The sequence below is a fragment of the Pezoporus flaviventris genome, unplaced genomic scaffold, assembly GCF_033815535.1.
Source record: "Pezoporus flaviventris isolate CSIRO_AGI_PZ_B2104156 unplaced genomic scaffold, CSIRO_AGI_Pfla_v1 ptg000013l, whole genome shotgun sequence".
NCBI classification, from domain to species: domain Eukaryota; kingdom Metazoa; phylum Chordata; class Aves; order Psittaciformes; family Psittacidae; genus Pezoporus; species Pezoporus flaviventris.
This window is the reverse complement of record NW_026892561.1, coordinates 3,525,446-3,545,986: the sequence shown is the minus strand read 5'-3', so window position 1 is coordinate 3,545,986 and position 20,541 is coordinate 3,525,446. Positions and strand designations below refer to the sequence as shown.

Sequence of the window (20,541 nt, the reverse complement as noted above, 5' to 3'; positions counted from 1 at the left end):
AAGAAGATAAATTTCATACCACGTGGTCTTCCCATCTGCCTCTTAAAATTCAACAACCAGGCAAGAAGGAAACTAAAAACCTGTGTCAAGATTCTTCATACAGGCAGTCTCCAATGCACAGTATAAGAGCAGAAGTCATCTAACCCCACCTAACTTCAGACTATACCTGTGTTAATGGTGTTTTGGCAGCCAAAATGCCTACAGGTGGCAAGGACTGATGAGACTCTTTGGTAGATGTGGAAGATGGAATTAATGGCATTGTTCCTGGAACACTAATAGGTTTTCTCTTTGATGGTGGCACCAAAGCTGCAGGCAAGGACATTGGCACTGGTTCTTTCTCCAAAGCACAGTACACCAAAAACATGGCCTAAAGAGAAAACAAGGTGTGTGTATATAAATATATAAGAAACATATATATAGAGAGAAATTAAAAAAAAAATAACTCTGTAGCATTATTTTCATTATGTTTCTCCTTTACAAGCCCCCCTCAACTGAATTGCAGCTTCTTGCCTTCTGACCTGTGTTTTTCATTACTACTTTCTTTTGAGGCTCAGTGCTTAGCAAATGCAGCTCAACATATTTTGGAACACTAAAGTTTACCTAAATATTACCAAGCTTGTACCACCACTTGTGGAATTTTATTTGAGAAAACACCTCGTACACTTAATTTTAATGTATTTACCATTTCTCCAGGAATCACTCTACTAAGCGTCTATTCTTTTATTGTAGTGGTACATTTGGTATATATAGTAGTACTATATATATATATACATATATATACACACTATATGATGGTATTATGACTGTTGTTCAATATTTAGAACTGCATTTTAAAGATATTATAAATTAAATTGATAACCTTTAAAGTATTGTATCTCAAAAGTTTCCCTAGAGCATATCAATCCTCTGATCTCAAAGCTAGAAATCTGAAGAATTACAACATAAACACAGGAAATCAAATATAGTGACAATTAACTACTAGGCTCTTAAAGGACTTGGTTTCAAAAGAAACAGGAGCATAAAGAAGCCCAAAATGACAGAACAATATTCAAGCAAGACAATTTTTACACTTTAATCCTTTCTCAAACACATACATGACAGCAGGAAAATGTAAATTAATCACATTTATATTATGAAGAAACAAAGCAAAGTTTTGATGTTGCCCATAACATCAATTCTTGGCAATTAAACAGGTATTAATTTTCTTTTTAGATAAACAGTGAAGGTGAAGGTAAAACCTTCTCAGTGAAAACAGTCTCACATGGGACACAGATCACAGGTTCTTAATGGCTCATTTAGCCCACAAAGGAAATTATTGCTGTGTATTGACAGACATTCGAACTGACAGAAACATTAAATAGTACTAAAACTTGATTAAGGTCTCTGAATAAAGGCAATAAATGAACCACACAAACAGTCAAAAATTAATATACAACAGATCTATTGTAAACCACTGTCATTAGGCTTTCAAAACCCCAACAGGAAAAAGATACTTACAACTGCAAACTCATCTCGATCCAACATTCCATCACGGTCAATATCACTCAATTCCCACACCTACCAAGAAAAAGCAGCATATAGGGATGATTGTCTGAACTGCAGCAGTTTCCTATTTAAAACCTCATTAAAACCAAATGTGGACAGTCTCTCTCCACAATATCTTAAGTTCTATTAAGATGAACAGCGTAAGTTTTCACTGAGCAACATACATTCACATAGACCACGCAAAAGAAGAGAGATACTTAAGCTGGAGAAAGAGCGCGCTAAGGGCACGCTGCCCTAAACCAAGTGTTAAAGAGTACACACAACTGATAAACTGTAGTAAGAGGCAATCTATCAAAGTATCAAAAGCATATTTTATATACTTTTTACAGTTTAGTAGTTACACATGTGTGGCCACTCCACAAGAGAGTATTTGTAATAGTTAGGCTCATTAGTACAAATCTTCCATTTGAAAAACTGATATTGCTGAATGCAGTACAGTTACTATTTGTGAAGTAACAATTAATAGGAAGGTGGTCTTACTCGTCCCAAAATATCCACAGGCAGTTTTGAATTAAGGAGTACAGGCTTCACTTTGTCACCTGACAACAGTCCATTCACAGGATTTAGGCTGTCAAAAATAGCATCATACTTGGCTTTGTCTTCCAGCTGAGGGGCAGAAGAAAAATATTACTCATGGTAACAGTCACACTCATAGCCTAAGAAGCAGTTGTTCATTCAAAAGTATTAACTTTTTGCTTTAGTTGGTTGGAAACACACATACATTGCACTTCCTGATGCCTAAAAGACAGCATGAAAAAGGTATTATTTCTGAATCAGCTAGAGACTCATCTAAAACCCAGTGAGATTTATTCTTCTGTTATTTGCATGGCTTCAAATAAGTATTCCCTTTTTTCCTGCAAAATTTCTAAACATGAAGAGGTTTCCCAAGGGTCAAGTGTTTTTATCAAATTAGGTCTGCTGGCCTAATTACAGATTTGACACAAATGGTAATTTATCATACTTTACCAATTATAGCTACAAGCAGCATTATATTTTTCTTAGACTTATGTTTCCTCTCAAACCGCATCACAGATCTAGGTAGCAGCCCGATCTCTAGTTTACCTTAACAGCCCATGGTACATCACTTGGTGTTGTTCCACTGAGTAGCAAAGGACTACTGGTATCAGTCTAAGGAGAAACAGGAAAAAAACCAAACACATTAAAAAAGACATGGTTCTGACCTTGGAAAACCACTCCCATATTTGAGAAGGTGCTCCTTCACAGAGCTGCATTTTAATCATTCATACCTTAATTAAGGATACCAAAATTCAGAGTAAGAAATTTAACATGTTTCTGTCCACTAATAGGACAAATGACATATATATATTCAAATTATACACAACTTTATATGCAAATCCCCATTAGAATATATAGCACCTTATTCTTATTCCACATAGCTTAATTGTCCCCTGGTGTAGGGCCCTATTGCCCTACAACATCACTGTCAGAAGTGCTTGGTATTTTTACCAAACCTTCCCAATTGTTCACTTAAAAGCAGCTCTTATTAATGAGTTGGTATGTTCAATTAAAAAAGAAATCTTACAAATCTTGGTGGAGGAACAGGCAAATTAAGACTACTCAGGGAAACATCCAATCCATTCTGTGCACATGCTACAAGTCGTAAAGCCACAAAAAATTCCTACAGGAGAAATGAAATTTGAAAGGATTTATTATATGAAAATACTCAAATTTCAGAAGAATTAAAGAGTTTCTCTAGTATTGCTATATATACAAAGTGTTGCAAACGGGTTCAAAGGAGATCAGAAAGTGACAGAAAGCAGCAGTCAGCAACTACTGAATTCGTCCAGTGAGGCAAAGTTTGTACTTCCTAGCTCCAAGGATTTAGTAACTTCCTGGCTAGTGTAGTCAGTTTTTAGAACTCAGCAGTTCTACGGCAGAGCAGTGGAAATTTAAAGTTCTTCTGCTCATCTTGGAGGAACTGAGTTGATCCCAAAGGTGGCAGTTGATGGACAAGGAAGACAAAGATAGAGCACATGAGAAAAAGCAATCAAAGGAAATCTGGGAAAAAAAATGTTTGGTAGATGTTTCCAGCTCCTCTCCTCCTTTTCCTACCATGGAATGAAGCAACTCACTCTCCACAGGCTGTTATTAGAGTAACTACACCTCAAAGCAAACATCAGTGTACATTAGAGCTTTCCAGTAGCATTGATACTCCAGTGTGACTGCCATGCCGTTCACCATTACAGCCTTGGAAGAACCAGCTCCAAACAGAACATACTGATGTCAAGTCCACCAAAATTAGACAAAGAGTTTTGAAACTACATTAAATTTCTTCCGAGGCTAAGAAGAAAGTCACCTTTGTAGTAAATGCAGTACATTAACCCTTAAATAACTTCTCATCATGTTGTACTACACAGCTACACAGAAGTTCATTTTATGACTTGAAGAAAAACTGATGAGGCAGCTGAAGGCTGCTTAACTTCTTGTAGCTTACACTGAAATAGGACGAACATATCTAGATACAATCAGAAAAATCTGAAAAAATCAGTTAGAAAACTTGTTTTATCTTCTTTCAAGGCTTCCTAATGGTTAGAGTAACTTCATACATCATATAAATAATCATACCTGCTTGTTCAGGATACCTTTGCCATCAGTATCAGCTAGGTCCCAAATCTAAAACATAAAAACAATAAACACAAGTGTTCCACAGCACTGAGAGGAAGCTGGCAACTTCCCAGTCCATTTAACAATACATTCTTGGATCAAAGTTCAGGTCTTGACTTTCATGATAGCACTTACTTGTTGTGACACATTTAAGTAGTTTTATTTTCCACTACCACCTACATACATAGTAGAACAAGCAAGGATAATGAAGTTGGAGACTATTAGACAGCACAACTGAAAACACATTAGGGAAAAATCACATACCCTTTTAGTAGCACTAAGCATTTTAATTTACGCAGGTTACTAACTGAAGCAAGAGACAAGATAATTACATGATTGCCATTAAATACCTTTCCAAGTACCAAATCTGTCAATCCAGACTTCTTCAAGAAAACAGCTGCATCTGAAGCCAACACTCTTCCAGCATTAGCAGAATCAACCTGCGGGGAGAAAAAAAACCCCTCACATGACAATCTGCCTTTTGAATTGATGCCATCTCTTTTACAAAGGCTCTCAAAAAGCTAGCAAAGAAAAATGCTCAAGTTAACATCAGCACTTTCAGACCAATCTTCAGACTTCTGAAGAGTAATTTAAATATTAAATAAATGTTTATTAAATATTACAATAAAAACTCCCTTTCATCAAAAATCATGTTATATTAGAATGAAGACATTTTGAGCTAGCTGCTTCAGATTAAATATCAACAGACAAGCTTTGGAAGTTGATAGCTTAAAATAACACTGACAAATTTAAGATATATTATGCATATGCAACTAAGCATCTTTCACACTCTCATATGTTTTACAGTGTTCCAGAAAAATACACTGTTATCCCCATTGTCTGTACACAACTAAGACCCAGGTAGGTAAGAATTTTGCCTAGATGGCCCAGTTTGGGACAGAAGGCAAGGAAGGTAACCCAGGTCTCCCAAGTCACAAGCTGGCACCCCAGCACAAGACACTCTTATAGGTCAGCAATGAAGATTTAGATTAATTCCACTTGAAAATTGAGGAAAACCCACTAATACATACGCAAACAATCAAGTGTCCACTGTTGTAAGGTTGTAAGCATTGATTATGCCTGGATTTCAAAGTCTCGAGTAGTACGTTTCAAGTATAGACAAAGCCCCAAGAATTTCTCAACTTACACAGCAGACAGGGAAGCTTATTCACATTAGACCATCATCTGAACCTATCTAGTTAGCCCTTCATAATCACAGGATTTTCTCATTGATGCCTGCAAAACATTTGATTTGTAAGGACAGAGAAGCCCCAGAGTGTGATTACATTTAATTGTCCAGCTACAAATTTCCTACTGGTATGCTCTGAAAAAGAAGGCTTTGCTTGAAGATACCTCCACCACCCTAGAAGAGGGAAATGCTTACTCCCTCAAGTGAAACGTATTTGCACAACAAAAAAGTTGGTGATAGTTTGAGCAGAGTATCAACCAGCATGCATTTCTACCTAGATTAATAGGGAGATCATTAAAATAGATCATTATTCAAGATCCTAAGTGAAAACACTACCTCAGTTATACCTTCAAGTGGAAGAAGCAAGCAGTTAAAGTTACATCAGCTACATGAGCACAAGGGAAATAGAGGAAAAGCTGTGAGTCTTGGGGACTTTATGGTCGCAAGAGATGGCTAAAAAGGACAGAGTATAAAGAAGAGGACTGAGGGTATCTTTAATGAATTCAACCTGTCAGGCTTACTGCATCAAACAGGTACCGTCATATATGTCCTAGAGGATCTAGAGATCAAGTATGTTATATATTATATATAAAAATACATATAACATTGTCTTCAAAAATAGAGTCTTCCCATCTATGATCAGCTGAGATGCCCTGAAACTGCAGTTTGTGACAAACATTTCAAAGGACAGGAAAGAGGCAATGGAGGCAATTTACTTTCCATACTTCCTGGAGAGAAAAGAGAGAACCAAACCTGAAATTGTGCAAATAAATCAGCATGCATGGAAAACTGAAGTACTTGCACAGAACGAATAATGTGATGCTACCATCAGATTTCCCAGTGTGCACTTTTGAAGATCAATGCTTTCTGAGCACTTGCTGAACACAGAGTCATCATGGCTTGGAAGCAGCCTGAAAATGCCTAGTGAAAACTAGTGCTTCAGACAGAACAAAAAGTTTGGCAATATCCAGCAAAACACAAGATGATGATGATGATGATGATGCATTGCATCATTTACAGTCTCACAGCTTTATGTTTAAAATAGCTTGTTTGGAATGTAAGACCAAACTTCTGTGTTCACAGGTGCAGCACACAAAAGGTGCTCAAAGCAAGTAGCTCCCAGAGATGGACTTAGAACTAGCTAGTGAAAGATTGTGGAGAATGGACCTAAGGGACCAGGGTAAGCTAGGAACCAGGTTAGGAAAGCTAAGGCTAGGGATGTTAAGGATAACAGGAAGGGATTCTATAGTTACACTGCAAATAAAAGACAGACTAGGGACAACATGGGTCCCCTCAGGAAGCTATTAGGAGAACTGGCTACCCTGGATTTGGAGAAGACTGAGGTTCTTAATGACTTCTTTGCCTCAGTCTTCACTGGCAAATGCTCTGACCGCACCACCTAAGTCTTGGAAGGCAGACGCAGGGACTGTGAGAATGAAGACCTTGGGCCCACTGTAGGAGAGGATCTGGTTCGAGATTATCTTAAGAACCTGAACGTGCACAAGTCCATGGGACCTGATGAGATCCATCCGTGGGTCCTGAAGGAGCTGGCGAACGAAGTTGCTAAGCCACTGGCCATCATATTTGAGAAATCATGGCAGTCAGGTGAAGTTCCCAATGACGGGAAAAAGGGAAATATAACCCCCATTTTCAAGAAGGGGAAAATGGATGACCCAGGGAATTACAGACCAGTCAGTCTCACCTCTGGGCCTGGCAAAATCTTGGAGCAGACTCTCCTGGAAGGCATGCTAAGGCACATGAAAACCAACAAGGTGCTTGGTGACAGCCAGCATGGCTTCACTAAGGGGCAATCCTGCCTGACCAACTTGGTGGCCTTCTATGATGGGGCTACGGAACTGATGGACAGCGGTAGAGCAGTTGATGTCATGTACCTGGACTTGTGTAAAGCGCTCGACACTGTTCCACACGACATCCTTGTCTCTAAATTGGAGAGACATCAATTTGATGGATGGACCACTCAGTGGATAAAGAACCGGCTGGATGGCCGCACACAAAGAGTTGTGGTCAATGGCTCAATGTCCAGCTGGAGACCAGTAACAAGTGCTGTCCCTCAGGGATCGGTGTTGGGACCGGTCTTGTTCAACATCTTTGTTGATGACACGGACAGTGGGATTGAGTGCGCCCTCAGCAAGTTTGCCGATGACACCAAGCTGTGTGGTTTGGTTGATACCCTGGAGGGAAGGAATGCCATCCAGAGGGACCCTGACACGCTTGCAAGGTGGGCTGATGCCAACCTCATGAGGTTTAACCATGCCAAGTGCAAGGTCCTACACCTGGGTCAGAGCAATCCCAGGCACAGCTACAGGTTGGGCAGAGAAGAGATTCAGAGCAGCCCTGCGGAGAAGGACTTGGGGGTGTTGGTTGATGAGAAAATGAACATGAGCCGGCTTCAGTGTGTGCTTGCAGGCCAGAAACCAACCGAATCCTGGGCTGCATCAAAAGGAGCGTGACCAGCAGGTCAAAGGAGGTGATCCTGCCCCTCTACTCTGCTCTTGTGAGACCTCACCTGGAGTATTGTGTGCAGTTCTGGTGTCCTCAACATAAAAAGGACATGGAACTGTTGGAACAAGTCCAGAGGAGGCCACGAGGATGATCAGGGGACTGGAGCACCTCCCATATGAAGACAGGCTGAGGAAGTTGGGGCTGTTCAGCCTGGAGAAGAGAAGGCTGCCTGGAGACCTCATAGCAGCCTTGCAGTATCTGAAGGGAGCCTATAAGGATGCTGGGGAGGGACTCTTCGCCAGGGACTGTAGTGAAAGGACAAGGGGTAATGGGTTAAAACTTAAACAGGGGAAGTTTAGATTGGATATAAGGAAGAAGTTCTTTACTGTGAGGGTGGTGAGGCACTGGAATGGGTTGTCCAGGGAAGTTGTGAATGCTCCACCCCTAGCGGTGCTCAAGTCCAGGCTGGACAGAGCCTTGGGTGACATGGTTTAGTGTGAGGTGGCCCTTCCCATGGCAGGGGGGTTGGAACCAGACGATCTTAAGGTCCTTTCCAACCCTAACTATTCTATGATTCTGATGTGTCATTTGGAAAGCATGCTGCAGCAGATTAAGGCTGTCTGTAGACACTTCTTCTAAAAGTGAAGAAAAAACTCCGAAAGCACTCCCAAAACCATCATTTACTACAGAAGTGAACACATCTTCTGTTTTCAACATAACTAGTATGATTTCAATTAGAAGAGGTTATTTCATATAGTTGAGAATTTCCTGGTCAGGGCAATAAAATTACAAGCATTACAGCCTTGCAGTTAACCTGCTCTTCAGATTTTGTTTAAATATCCTGTATGAGACAGCTGTTCATATTATCAGCAAAAAGTTGCCAAGACGCTGCACCAAATCCCCTTTTCAGTTAGTGGAGTCGACCTTGCACAACAAGCACAGAAATATTGGCATCCACTCAGCAAACCTCCAGCCTAGGACTTTTCTGCTAGGGAAAGTTACAAAGCAGCATGGTTATCGTCCGTGTTTAGTTTTTATTTCCCAGCCTCCAACCCAGAGGAAGGCAGCCTTCTGCTGCATCAAAAGGAGCCTGACCAGCAGGTCGAAGGAGGTGATCCTGCCCCTCCACTCTGCTCTCATGAGACCTCACTTGGAGTATTGTGTGCAGTTCTGGTGTCCTCAACATAAAAAGGACATGGAACTGTTGGAACAAGTCCAGAGGAGGGCCACGAGGATGATCAGGGGACTGGAGCACCTCCCATATGAAGATAGGCTGAGAAAGTTGGGGCTGTTCAGCCTGGAGAAGGTTGCATGGAGACCTCATGGCAGCCTTCCAGTATCTGAAGGGAGCCCATAAAGATGCTGGGAGGGACTGTACTCCAGGGACTGTAGTGATAGGAGAAGGGGGAATGGGTTTAAACTTCAACAGGTGAAGTTCAGGTTAGATATAAGGAAGAAGCTCTTCACTGTGAGGGTGGTGAGGCACTGGAGCAGGTTGCCCAAAGAAGTGGTAAATGCCCCATCCCTGGCAACTTTCAAGGCCAGGTTGGACAGAGCCTTGGGTGACATGGTGTAGAGTGAGGAACCCCTGCCCACGGCAGGGGGATTGGAACTGGTTGATCTTAAGGTCCTTTCCAACCCTAACTATTCTACAGTTATTACTCAACCCAATATGGACAGTTTCTTCCTGTGCAACTAAGTAGCTAAATTTCAGTAACTACATTTTTTTAAAGGGTTCATTTCAATTTCTTTAAAATTACTGCCTTTTGCACACTTGCATAACTCAAGGAAGCTACTAGTACATACTAAGCATTAAAACACTGCAGAAATTGGCTTATATTTGACTATTGCACTGAGAAGATCACTGGTTTTTGTCAGTTATGCAACAGCTTGGTAGAGCTTTTTCTCTGATGTGCAGAAAGCCGTTTCCATAGCTGTGTTGGCCAGCAACTCCCTTGTTGCAAGCTGTCTTTTGTAAGGGCCAGAAATGACTAAAAGTTACAAACGTACATCTGAGGTCACTAAGTCAACAAGGTAACAGCGAGAAGTACGTGGGATTCATCAAGAATTCAGCAGCAGCTCAGGCATGCTGCTTACCTGCTACAGGGCATCATACAACGAAGTGACTTCCTACTACTTTATCACTCATATTTGTCCTTTAAACTGACCCTGTTTTGAGAGTCAGCCTAGAAAAGGTTACACAGAAAAACTTTCATTTGAAAGAAAATTGCCTCTGTTGAAAGGCTGATTTCAACCACATTCTAAGTATAAAGCCCAGGTTTTATATCCATTTCACATTATGCCAGATGAATTACTTTGTGATAGAATTGGAAGTGTTCTAAGCATCAGAGTTATTTCAGGTGACGGATTTACTCTCAAATTGCACAGAATGTTCTGAAGTGCTTCTGGTATAAAAGAATAAAAACATGCTCTACCAGCACCACAGGACAAAGTGGGAAATGTGTTTCTAACATTTCTATTCTTAAAGTTGAGATCTTCTTATCTAAGGGAGGGAAGGAAAAAGTTACCCAGTGCGACTGAAAGACTTCAGACACAGTACATTTGAAAGTTATTCTTTAGGACAAATGCTTGCAGAAAAGAGTTTGGCTGAGCAAGTCAGAAAACTAATCCTCTGAAAGCAAATTTATTGGCACAACTTCATGAGCAGTAACATCATGTTCACGTATACAGCTGAGGCTTCTGGATAACAAATAGTGCTCCAGTTTCACTAGGCTATATATTCTAATGAATTCAAGATGCTAAGTGATTTAGGAACCAGTATCACATTTGTGCTTAAATTCAGTTTATCCAGCTTTCTGCTTCACATTTCACTGGTTTAGCAACTGCAGTCAGGAGGAAGAGACAAGCATGTGCCAAAGATCATCAAAGTGACAGTCAGTAATATTGAGCTAGGAAAACTAAGGTACAAAAAAATCAGTTCCTTGCCTTTTCTTGTGATCTTGTAATGATCCCCATAATATGGGATTCCCTAAGGCTTTTAATCTAATGCCCAGATATAGACAGTGGGTTTGTGCATCACTGAAGAAAACCTTTGTGAGGGTGTTACTATCTCCTTTAGCCTTCAGGAGCAATCCAAGTTTAGATCAAGGTAAACTCTCTTCTCATTTAGCAATTTCAAATCTGCTACTCTCCTGTAGTGGAGAAACCCCCCTGTCAAAGTAAAATAGAAAGCTCTAACTTCTTAGGCATCACAGGTTTATACACTTTGAGTAATTTTGATAAAACTGCTGTTTTAGGCACTTGATAACGGGACTAGTCCTCTAAGCACAATTCAAAAATAGAGCTGGATAGAATTTATGGTCTTCTCTCAGCCAGCAGAAAAGCTCACATTCCAATGTTGATGCCCAGAAGAAGTTCCTAAACAAAGGTGTCACATACTCTATACCCTGTCTTAGGACAGACAGACAGGAACATTACAGTTGCACAAAGGAAAACACACTCATATAAGGTTGTTTTTTTACAGACTCATCAGGTCTTTCTATCAAAAAAAAAATAATTTTTAATTGTTTTATACAGTCATGCATTCGGTTTACATTTCCCTGGAAGTTTTCATATTATCTATGTTTGTACAATAATACAAAAGTTATGCACATGATACAAAATATTCCTATTATGGAATTGCTATTATAGATGAAACAGCTAGTTTTCAAAAAAGCTGATTTTATAGCAACGAATACACCTTATTTTTGCAGGGCCTAAAGATAAGACAGGTGATGCATAAACTTCGTATTATTTATATGTAATTTTATTTTTGTATTATAAAGTCAAAAGACTTGTATCTGTTGAGTAAAGCTGCAAGAACTACATGCGTTCTTTTGGCATTCAGGGGCCTTCTGTCCAAATCTCACTCCTTACAGTAACCTGTAAGAATTTCTGGGTATGCTCAGAGAGATGCAAGTCTTACATGACTCTAACTGCACTACAAACATAAGAAATTCAGCTTTGCTTGTAAAAAGGATCAAAGAGCACATCAATACAGTATTATGAAAGGATTTACTCCATTCAAAGCACTGTCTAACTGTAAAGTGATGTATGTCATACACACCTGGCAGTTCCCTAGCAAACTAAATAAGTCATCTTACAATCAATGTAAAACTCATACTGACATAGCTCAGCCCCAAGTGTTAGTTACTAGACAAATACATTTTAAAGCTGAATAATTTTCCTTGAACTTTTACTGTTTACACACAGCTGGCCATGCTGAAGTCCATAGGTAAAGAATATTCTTTGGTTTAAACACAAAATAAAGTTTGTTCTCTCAAGAACATTCATACCTGTCGATAGAATTTCTCATACACAGGATTTGCACTCGATAGCTGTAAAAGAGAAAGAGTGAGAGAAAATTAACCATAATTAAAAATAATCCATATTTCAGTTGTTCCTCTCGGGATAAATAAATATATAAAACACTTTACTGCTCTTCAAAGAAACATTAAGCATTCATGTAATTCTATTTATTCTGTAAAATGATGAGGACTATGAGAGCTCTTCATGCTGTAACCTTTAGAAGACTAACTTCTTGTTTTGAAGCCAGTGATACTAACCACTATCAGATTACTATCAGGTCACCAGGTTAGGCAGTGTGAAATGAGTTCTTAAGCAAGATCATCTATAGGCAAAAAAAGAAACCTGAAACGACACAGGCTAGGAAGCGCTCCCTGATGAGTGCAAATATCATTTTATTTTACTGCCCCTGCATCATTCTTTAGAATTTAGTGACCTATACAACCAGTCCATAAAATTTCCTGATATCCAAGTTAGCTCCTGGATTCACAACTAAATCCACAGCAATGGTACCAAATTAAGAGAGAGTAATATTTAAATTTAGGCTTTTGTAACTTGAATCCTTGCCAGAGATAGCTTCTGCCTTAATCCACTGCTACCTACCAGACATTCAGTGCTCACCTAAACTTAGGTGGACAAAGATAAAACAGCTTCTTTGGAAAAGGCCCCTTTATCAATTTATTTTTAAACCATTTTTAGCAGCTCTAAAAAGGCCCAAGGCCTGAAACCATGCAAAACTTAAGATCTTGGCTTGCCCAAGAGATTACTAAAAAATGTATTCATAGCATCACAGAATGGTTGGGGTTGGAAGGGACCTTTAAAGATCATCTAGCTCCAATACTGTTAGATTTTCCCCTTTTCCCAGAGATATAATCAGGCACAAAAATCAGATACTGTTTTGATGAAGTGCATGGTGCCTGACCCAAAGACTGTGTGCATGACCCTGTGCATTTACAGAGAGGTTAACACTAGATTACCACGTGTTGCCCTCACAAACCCAGCTGGAACAGCTGAGCATAATACAGTAACACACAACACTGGAAAAAACCCTAAACCACTTAACTTTGTGTATCATTCAAAACCAGAATTCTCCCCCTTAAAAGTAATATGATCTTAAACCCCAGGATTTACAGACCTTTGTATAACCTGAATCCAACAAGGTAGCTTCTTCAGCTTTAAAATTTAGAAGTTTGTATTGAGATGTGAAAACCAACAGTATTCTAGACATCATCAATCACAGTTGTAGAAAACACTTTCTACAGTGCACATAAATGGTGGCAGCTTAAATAAGACCACATACACTTTTCTATAGCAAACAGTTAACACAGTTGCTCTTTTGGCTAAGTACCTACATGTTCACAGGTGCCAATTATCAAAGAATGCTAAGAGGGAATGGTTGGTTGGTAGAAATCAGGGGTTTAGTGTGATCCTTTTAACTAGAAAAGAGCGCAGGATCACCAGAACATCCTGAAAGATAAATTACAGAGCACAGCTAGAAATGACAGGAGAACTTTCACTGAGACCTTGACATCTGCTTATTCAGCAAGTACGCTGTCACAGAGACACAGTTTCCTCTAAAAGCCACATGGCATTACTGATTCTCTAGCTGTTGGGGGGGGTGTGTGTGTTTCTTGGGGGAGCAGACTTGTCTCTTTGTTGGGAGGTGGGTAGGAAATACTTCTCACATAGCCGAACATTAAAAATTACATATCACTGGTATTCAAAACAATACCTCCGTTTATATAGGTTAACCTTGCTCTGGTACCCAAAGACCTTCAGTATCTCAGCCATCAACTATGCAGGCTTTTACACATCACTTAAAATAGCCTGATGAAACATAGTCAAAGTTTCACCAGACCTCTGCCTACCATAAAACCAATAGAACATTTCCCATCACTTTCCAGCATGCTCCAAAGCATAGTTATTTTCTTAAACAAACTTCTAGTGCTGTACCTACCAACTCAGCTACACTTTGAAACCCAACCTAGAGGGCCAGTTCTCCTAAACATTCAAGTATTGGACTAAGTATTAGTTCAATATGATGTAAAAGTACAGGCACAGAATCAAACTTAAGCCATACGCAGAAGACTAGAACAGAGTTGGCCAGCACTAGAAGTATCAGTCCTCACACATCATCCCTCTTGCCCAATATCACTCTTTGTTCAGCCAAATGTTTCATTATTACAGCCAAACTGATCATTGTCACTCCTGGACAGGAAACATTGTGTTGAAGTCCTGCAATGAAAACACTAAGTGCAAAACAATCTTTTCATTCAGTACCTAGAGAACAAGCCAATAATTCTTATTTATTTCACTGGTGTTTCCAATATTCATTTTAACACCAGTATCACTGCAGTAACTGGAATTTCCTGTGACGCCAAATAGAATAATAGTAGTAAAAATGTTTTCTAGGCTATCTTACTAGTAACAGACCTGGTGTTCCTCCAACGATACCCCACAGTAAAACAACACACACAAATATTCTTCTGGGATCAGAAGAAAAGTACTGCTGAACATCTTTCGAAGTGCCGGGGTAGAATCTACCTGGCAGAATCCTTTTTATTGGATTTCTAACAACTAATTGCAGAGAGGAAATTCAACTCGTTTTCAATGCAAAAAGGAGGGAAGGAGAAAAGGTCAGATTCCACAGTGTACAAAAATAGAAATAAACTTTCAAATGGAATCTTCATAACGTATTGCTTCATAAGAGCAACATCCGATCCAGTAATTACCACCTTTGTTACAAAACTATGAACATTAGAATACTAACCTAGGAAATAAAAAACACCTTCAGGGACACGCTTCTTTTTCATCTTCTGTTGTCAGTCAAGCCTTTATATCCCCGTGTTTTCACCCCTCTGGCACACTTGCCTTTAGGTGTAGTAAGATACCACTACCAGTCTGTCCACCCCATCCACCCACAGTCTTCCTGCCCACAAAAAGGTTTAAAGACAAACAAACAAACAAGCTGTCCATTGAGAAAAACAAAGTAGTTTTCCCCTCCAACTCAAATAAGAAACAGGAGAAACAAGCAAGTCTATCTTGATGAAAATCCAAAGTACTGTATCCTATCATGATGCAAAGATATAGGATTAATTTTGGGTTTCCAGGCCAAACAACACCATCTGGTTGTAAATGTTCTTCCCACAGTCAGCCAGCTAAAAATCAGGTAAGCTTAAGCGTAGCTGGTTTTCTTACAATGCCCTTTCTAAACAATAATCAGCTTGTCTCTTTTTCCCCTATCGCTTTACTCTCTTATCTGAAGTGTTTCATGGCAAAGCTTTCCACTATATAACCAAGCACAACTCCTGCAGCAGTAACAAAAGTAAAGAAAATATTTACTATAAATTTATACACAAATATTACCACATACTTCTAAATCCAGCACTTTCATTCCCACTGACAGCTGAAGCATACACAAAAACTCTGCTGATTTCCCCTCTGCATAAATGTCTGTCACTGCATAATTGAGAATGGTTCGATTGAATTCTCAAATCACTACAGGAAAGCTCCCACCATCTTCTAATCAGTACTGAACAAAGCCTGTGTAATATGAAAGAGGAGCTCCACTGCCCTTTTAGATGCAGCCACTCTCTAACATGGTTGATGGAACTATCAGTCAAAAAAGATGAAGTTCTATGTTTAGGAGCAGTCAGCTGCCTCTATACGCAAGTTTAAACACACACACCTGCATACTCTTCTTCCCCTTTTATGGAAGGCAGAAAGAGGAACAACAGATCTCTCACTCCAGTAAAAAGGACAAATTCAAACCTCAATTTTACCATTTTGTTCATCATTTATCTGGCAAACTGGTCTCGGGACCTCAAAAACTCTGGCTCTACACTATATATAACATACATACTACTATGAGAGCATCATGCCTATCCTAAATACTCAAATCCTATGTATTCTAGTAACAAGACATCAACCCTGGCAGTACATGCATTAGGTATCTATCTAGCTTAGCCTAGTAGTACTTTTTGATGCTTCCCTTCAACACAACTGACCCTGTGACACAACACTGAAGTTACAAACTGAAACCTGCAGCTAACTGGGATACAAACTGGTATTACATGACTGTCTTAAAGCAGTTATGACCTACTATAGTAAACAAAACAGTGACCACAATTTCCACAAAAAGCCTTCTGTGACATCAGGAAGACAAACACAAGAAGCTACCTTCCTGTTCTCCCTGAACATTTCTCTACAGGCCTTCCCCCTCCATCACAAGGGGTTTTCAGAATAAACCACATGTTCAGTTTTCAAGGAGTTTCTGAGTGCCAGTATTACACCAGCTTTCAACAAACAGATCTTCCTCAGTTTCAACATGGATTTTTCGCGTCTTCACTTTTCACCCTCCCTAAATTCCCTAAATGAAATAGGGAAGATTAACAACCATCCTTGGAAGATCAAAAATACAACTCTTCACATTGCCTACAGCTTAATTTCAGTTTTCCAACAACTATCTTGAGACAGGAGCCCTTCCTTCTCACTGATGTTGCTAGCTCGTTTCCAAACTAAAGGCAACCACAACAAAACATTCACATGGTAGAATGTTTCCTTAGAAGTTCCATATTAAATTCATAGCTATGCTCAGACCATGACACTGACTGAGCAAATGCAAGAGGCAACAAGATGTTATGGAATGGGTTCAAAATGGGGAGATAAAATATATTTCAGATCATGGCTAAATTGGGGGGAGGAGGATGAGATAATCACCTTTGGTTTGCAAATATGTGTCCTGGGTGTCATAAATTTCACTACATCTACATGGACCTGAAATATTGTTACTCTTTAGCCAACAGAACACAATAAGCACCCAAAAGCTTCCCATTACTTAAACAGCTTTGATGGTCAGATAAAGGATGTCCAGCCCTCAGACACTGCAGCTGCAAAGCCATCTGAAAATACCCCAGCCCCATGTGGAAACACCCCACTTCCCAGCCACACTCAATCACCAAAGTCAAACCAAACACGGGAAGGGGAAAAGAAACCTGACACAGTCATGAGCTTTGCTGCAGGTCAATATGCCTCTTATTCTCTGCACAGGGTCTGCAGCAGAAAGTACTGATCTGTGTGCTTTTTACTGCTTGTTTTAGTAACTGATCTCACTGCAGCCAGCAACTGTATCCCCCACCCCCTACACTGGTATTTTCACTTCCTCATGCTCATCTACACACATTTAGAACACTTAACAATTTGTTGTGACTTTTCATAACCCTGAAATTCCAGAAATTAGAACCCACACTGCAGTAATCACCTCTATGCTTGCTTGACCAAGATGATTTTTATGCAATGCAAGAAGAAAAACACAAACAAAACTCCAACCAAACAGAAAAGTGATCCCCCCACAAATGCTCAGCAACAGCTTCCTCAATTTAAGCACTGATGTACACTGCAGTCACAATGGTTTTAAAGATTGCGGCGATTTTTCTGCTTCTGTCAACATTATCACATTTGTATTTGGTCCCACTGCCACGTGACCAAAAAAGTAAATAAATCCTACAATGAAAGGATTGCACAGCCTGTAGCAATAATGTCTTGCTATACAACACACCAGAGGAGACACTGCTCCCCTCTCTCCAAATAGAGAGCCAGAGCAGCCCATGTCTTTAGACCAACACAAATCAGGCTGCTGGTCTATAAAAACTTTTCTCTCTTCAGTAAGAGGATGTTTTAAACTTGCCTTTTGCTTGAAGACTGTTGAAAAAGAGACACAGAAAAGGCTAAGCTAAGGCTTTTTAATATCAAAGCAAGCTCTCATAGAAGGCACTATACTTCATAACTACATATCTTTAGACTTGTAAAGACAGTTATTTTCTCCACTAAAACCACAGAATACGAGGTTGGAAGGGACCACAAGGATCATCTGGTCCTAAAGTTCACTGTTTCACTGAAGTGTCATTTCTTTCCCTGAAATAACTGATGATTTCCTCAAAAGTCAACTAGATAAGTGGGTAACCACAAACTGAGTAGCCTTGCAGCCAACTTTTTAAGTTTACTTCTATGTCCTTAAGTGATTCACACTTATTTACCAGCTTTCAGTAAACGTGACAACTGAGCACCAGATTGAAGCATCCCAAGCCAGGAGTGTGTGCACCAACAGGCCCATCTCAGGCTAGGAATGCAAATTTCTCATGTCACTGCTAAATGAAACACAAAAGTACCATAAAGCACAGTTTATTTGGTATCGGCTCTCTAGGGAATAAGATGCAATCCTAACTATGCTACAGCAGTGTGTACAATAGAACACTCTAACTAGAGTAAGTTGCATGAAGTGACTCTACTACTGTCAGGAAAAAGACACAAAGATTCCGGCAAAATGAGATCACCTGAGCATGAAACAGAGCAAAGATTCTCCGAGTTTTGAGACCATCACCTGCAGAGCTCTTCTCTGTTAGGCACCTGTATAGGCAGCGTATAAAACCGGTGGGGCCCACCAAACACAAGCTAAAATGACTTCCAAGCAGTATCTTCGGAGTTTAAACATGAATTTATGCTCCCCCAAGCCACCCCTCTCGCACACCGCCCGTTACGGCGCTGACACCGCTGCCCCCGGACCCTTCTCCTGTCCTGCTGCCGGCTGCTGAGCTCCGGGAGGCCGCGCTGGCACCGGCCGCGGCACGGCTACCTGACCCACAGCTATCGCCTTTCAGCCCCGCGGCCAGCACTCCCTCTCCCGCCTCCCAGCTCGCCACCTGCCCCCGAAATTGACGGGGCACGTTCGGTTTTCTGCTGTTGTTTAAACCGGCCGCTCTATACCTTTATGAGACAAAAGACCGGCCGCAGCTACAGACCTCAGCGCGCTGCCCCCCCGGGAGGCCGCTCCCCGCTCAGCCCCGGGCACAGGCACCTGCACCGGGCGGGATCTGGTTTCACGCCGCAGGGTCGCGGCTGCCCGTCCCTCAGACACACCGCAGCCCCCACCGCGCCTCAGCCGCCACCTGACAGCGCCCGCGGCCGTTACGGCGGCGGGGCAGGGCTGAGGGGCGGCGGCGGGCACACAAAGCCGCCCCGCCGCGGGGCCCTCCGGGGAGCGCCGAGCCACTCCCCAGCGGTGTCGAGACGGCCCCGACACCCGCCTCAGCGGCGCGGGAGCGGGGCAGCGCCAGGCCCCGCTCCTGCCCCGGACCCCCCATACCCCACACGGGAAGCTCCAGGCCCCGCAGCGCAGCGGTGGGGGGAGCCCGCTAGAGGTACCTGTGTCAGGGAGAGGTGCGCAGCCATGCTGCTTCCATCATGCACCGGCCCGCCCGCAGGAAGGACGCGCCGCGGGCCCGGCACTCGCGGGCCAACTTCGGCAACTTCCCCGGCCGGCCCGGCCAAAACCCGGCACCGGATCCCCGCCCGTCCAACGGACGGAGCCGGAGCCTCCTCCGCCCGCACACGGCAGCGGCGGACGCGAGCAAAACCGGGCGCCGGAGTGTACTCAGCGGAGCCGGAGCCTTCCCGAGGCAGCTGCAGCAAAAACCCGGAGCCGGAGTTATTGGCCTAATGCGGTGGCCAACATCCCGCTCCCAGCCTTTCCCACACCCTCTCTATGGGCCCTGCTTCTTCTGGAGGTGCTTCAAGCATTTTGAACGGCCACAATCCCCAGTTTAGTCATGACTTAAACAGGGGAAGTTTAGATTGGATATAAGGAAGAAGTTCTTTACTGTGAGAGTGGTGAGGCACTGGAACGGGTTGCCCAAGGAAGTCATAAATGCCCCATCTCCGGCAGTGCTCAAGGCCAGGTGGGACAGAGCCTTGGGTGACATGGTTTAGTGTGAGGTGTCCCTGCCCATGGCAGGGGCGTTGGAACTTAATGATCTTAAGGTCCTTTCCAACCCTAACCGTTCTACGATTCTATGACCCACGTGGGGTAAGCCCCACAACAGGAGGTGCCTCGGGCCTGGGCTCGATTCCAACAGAATCGGGCACAGGGCCCGGGAGGAAGCAGTGTGTGAGCCCAGCGGGATGTGCTGACCCAACACATCAAGCCCTGGGGCAGTCCTGGGCTTGGCCTCCTGCCTCAATCCCCCAGACCTCACAGGAAACGTTGCGCCTGCCCAAGCCGCTCTTGGCTGTACATGTCCTTCTCCCTGTTGAGCTGTCTGTGCCGAGTGGAGCAGTGAGACTGCAGGAGGGGGAAAGCAGAAGAAAGGGACGAGCAACAAGGAGAAACCATGAAACAACATAGGCAGCAAAAAAAAGAGGAGCAAGCTGAAGTGGGAAGCACCCAGTTCTCCTGACCCATGAGAAACAACTATGTACAGAAAGGCTGAAAGACTTACTTGTGCCACCATCTATTCTCCTGCTCCTTCCACTTTAGGGCTCCAGCTTCACACGGGCAAACCTCCTGCTGCCACACAGAGCCATGGAACACAAGGACATGAACTGCTCTACTTGTACCCACTCAGTCCCCCTCACTGGTT

General features: G+C 42.0%; 1 protein-coding gene across 3 annotated transcripts in view; it reads right to left on the bottom strand.

The window, feature by feature from the left end:
• Positions 1-19,618, bottom strand: part of EPS15 (epidermal growth factor receptor pathway substrate 15) — a 54,136-nt gene extending 34,518 nt beyond the window's left edge. The window contains exons 1-9 of one of the 3 annotated variants that reach the window (XM_061451253.1): positions 19,328-19,618; positions 12,118-12,159; positions 4,521-4,610; positions 4,132-4,179; positions 3,089-3,184; positions 2,608-2,673; positions 2,026-2,151; positions 1,498-1,557; positions 167-367 (exon numbers count right to left, since the gene is read on the bottom strand). In XM_061451253.1, coding sequence (XP_061307237.1) covers positions 167-367; positions 1,498-1,557; positions 2,026-2,151; positions 2,608-2,673; positions 3,089-3,184; positions 4,132-4,179; positions 4,521-4,610; positions 12,118-12,159; positions 19,328-19,354 — 756 coding nt within the window. In that variant the 5' untranslated portion in view covers positions 19,355-19,618. The remainder of the gene's footprint in view (positions 1-166; positions 368-1,497; positions 1,558-2,025; positions 2,152-2,607; positions 2,674-3,088; positions 3,185-4,131; positions 4,180-4,520; positions 4,611-12,117; positions 12,160-19,327) is intronic. The other 2 variants (XM_061451252.1, XM_061451251.1) reach the window with 2 other exon arrangements.
• Positions 19,619-20,541: the final 923 nt, after the last annotated feature.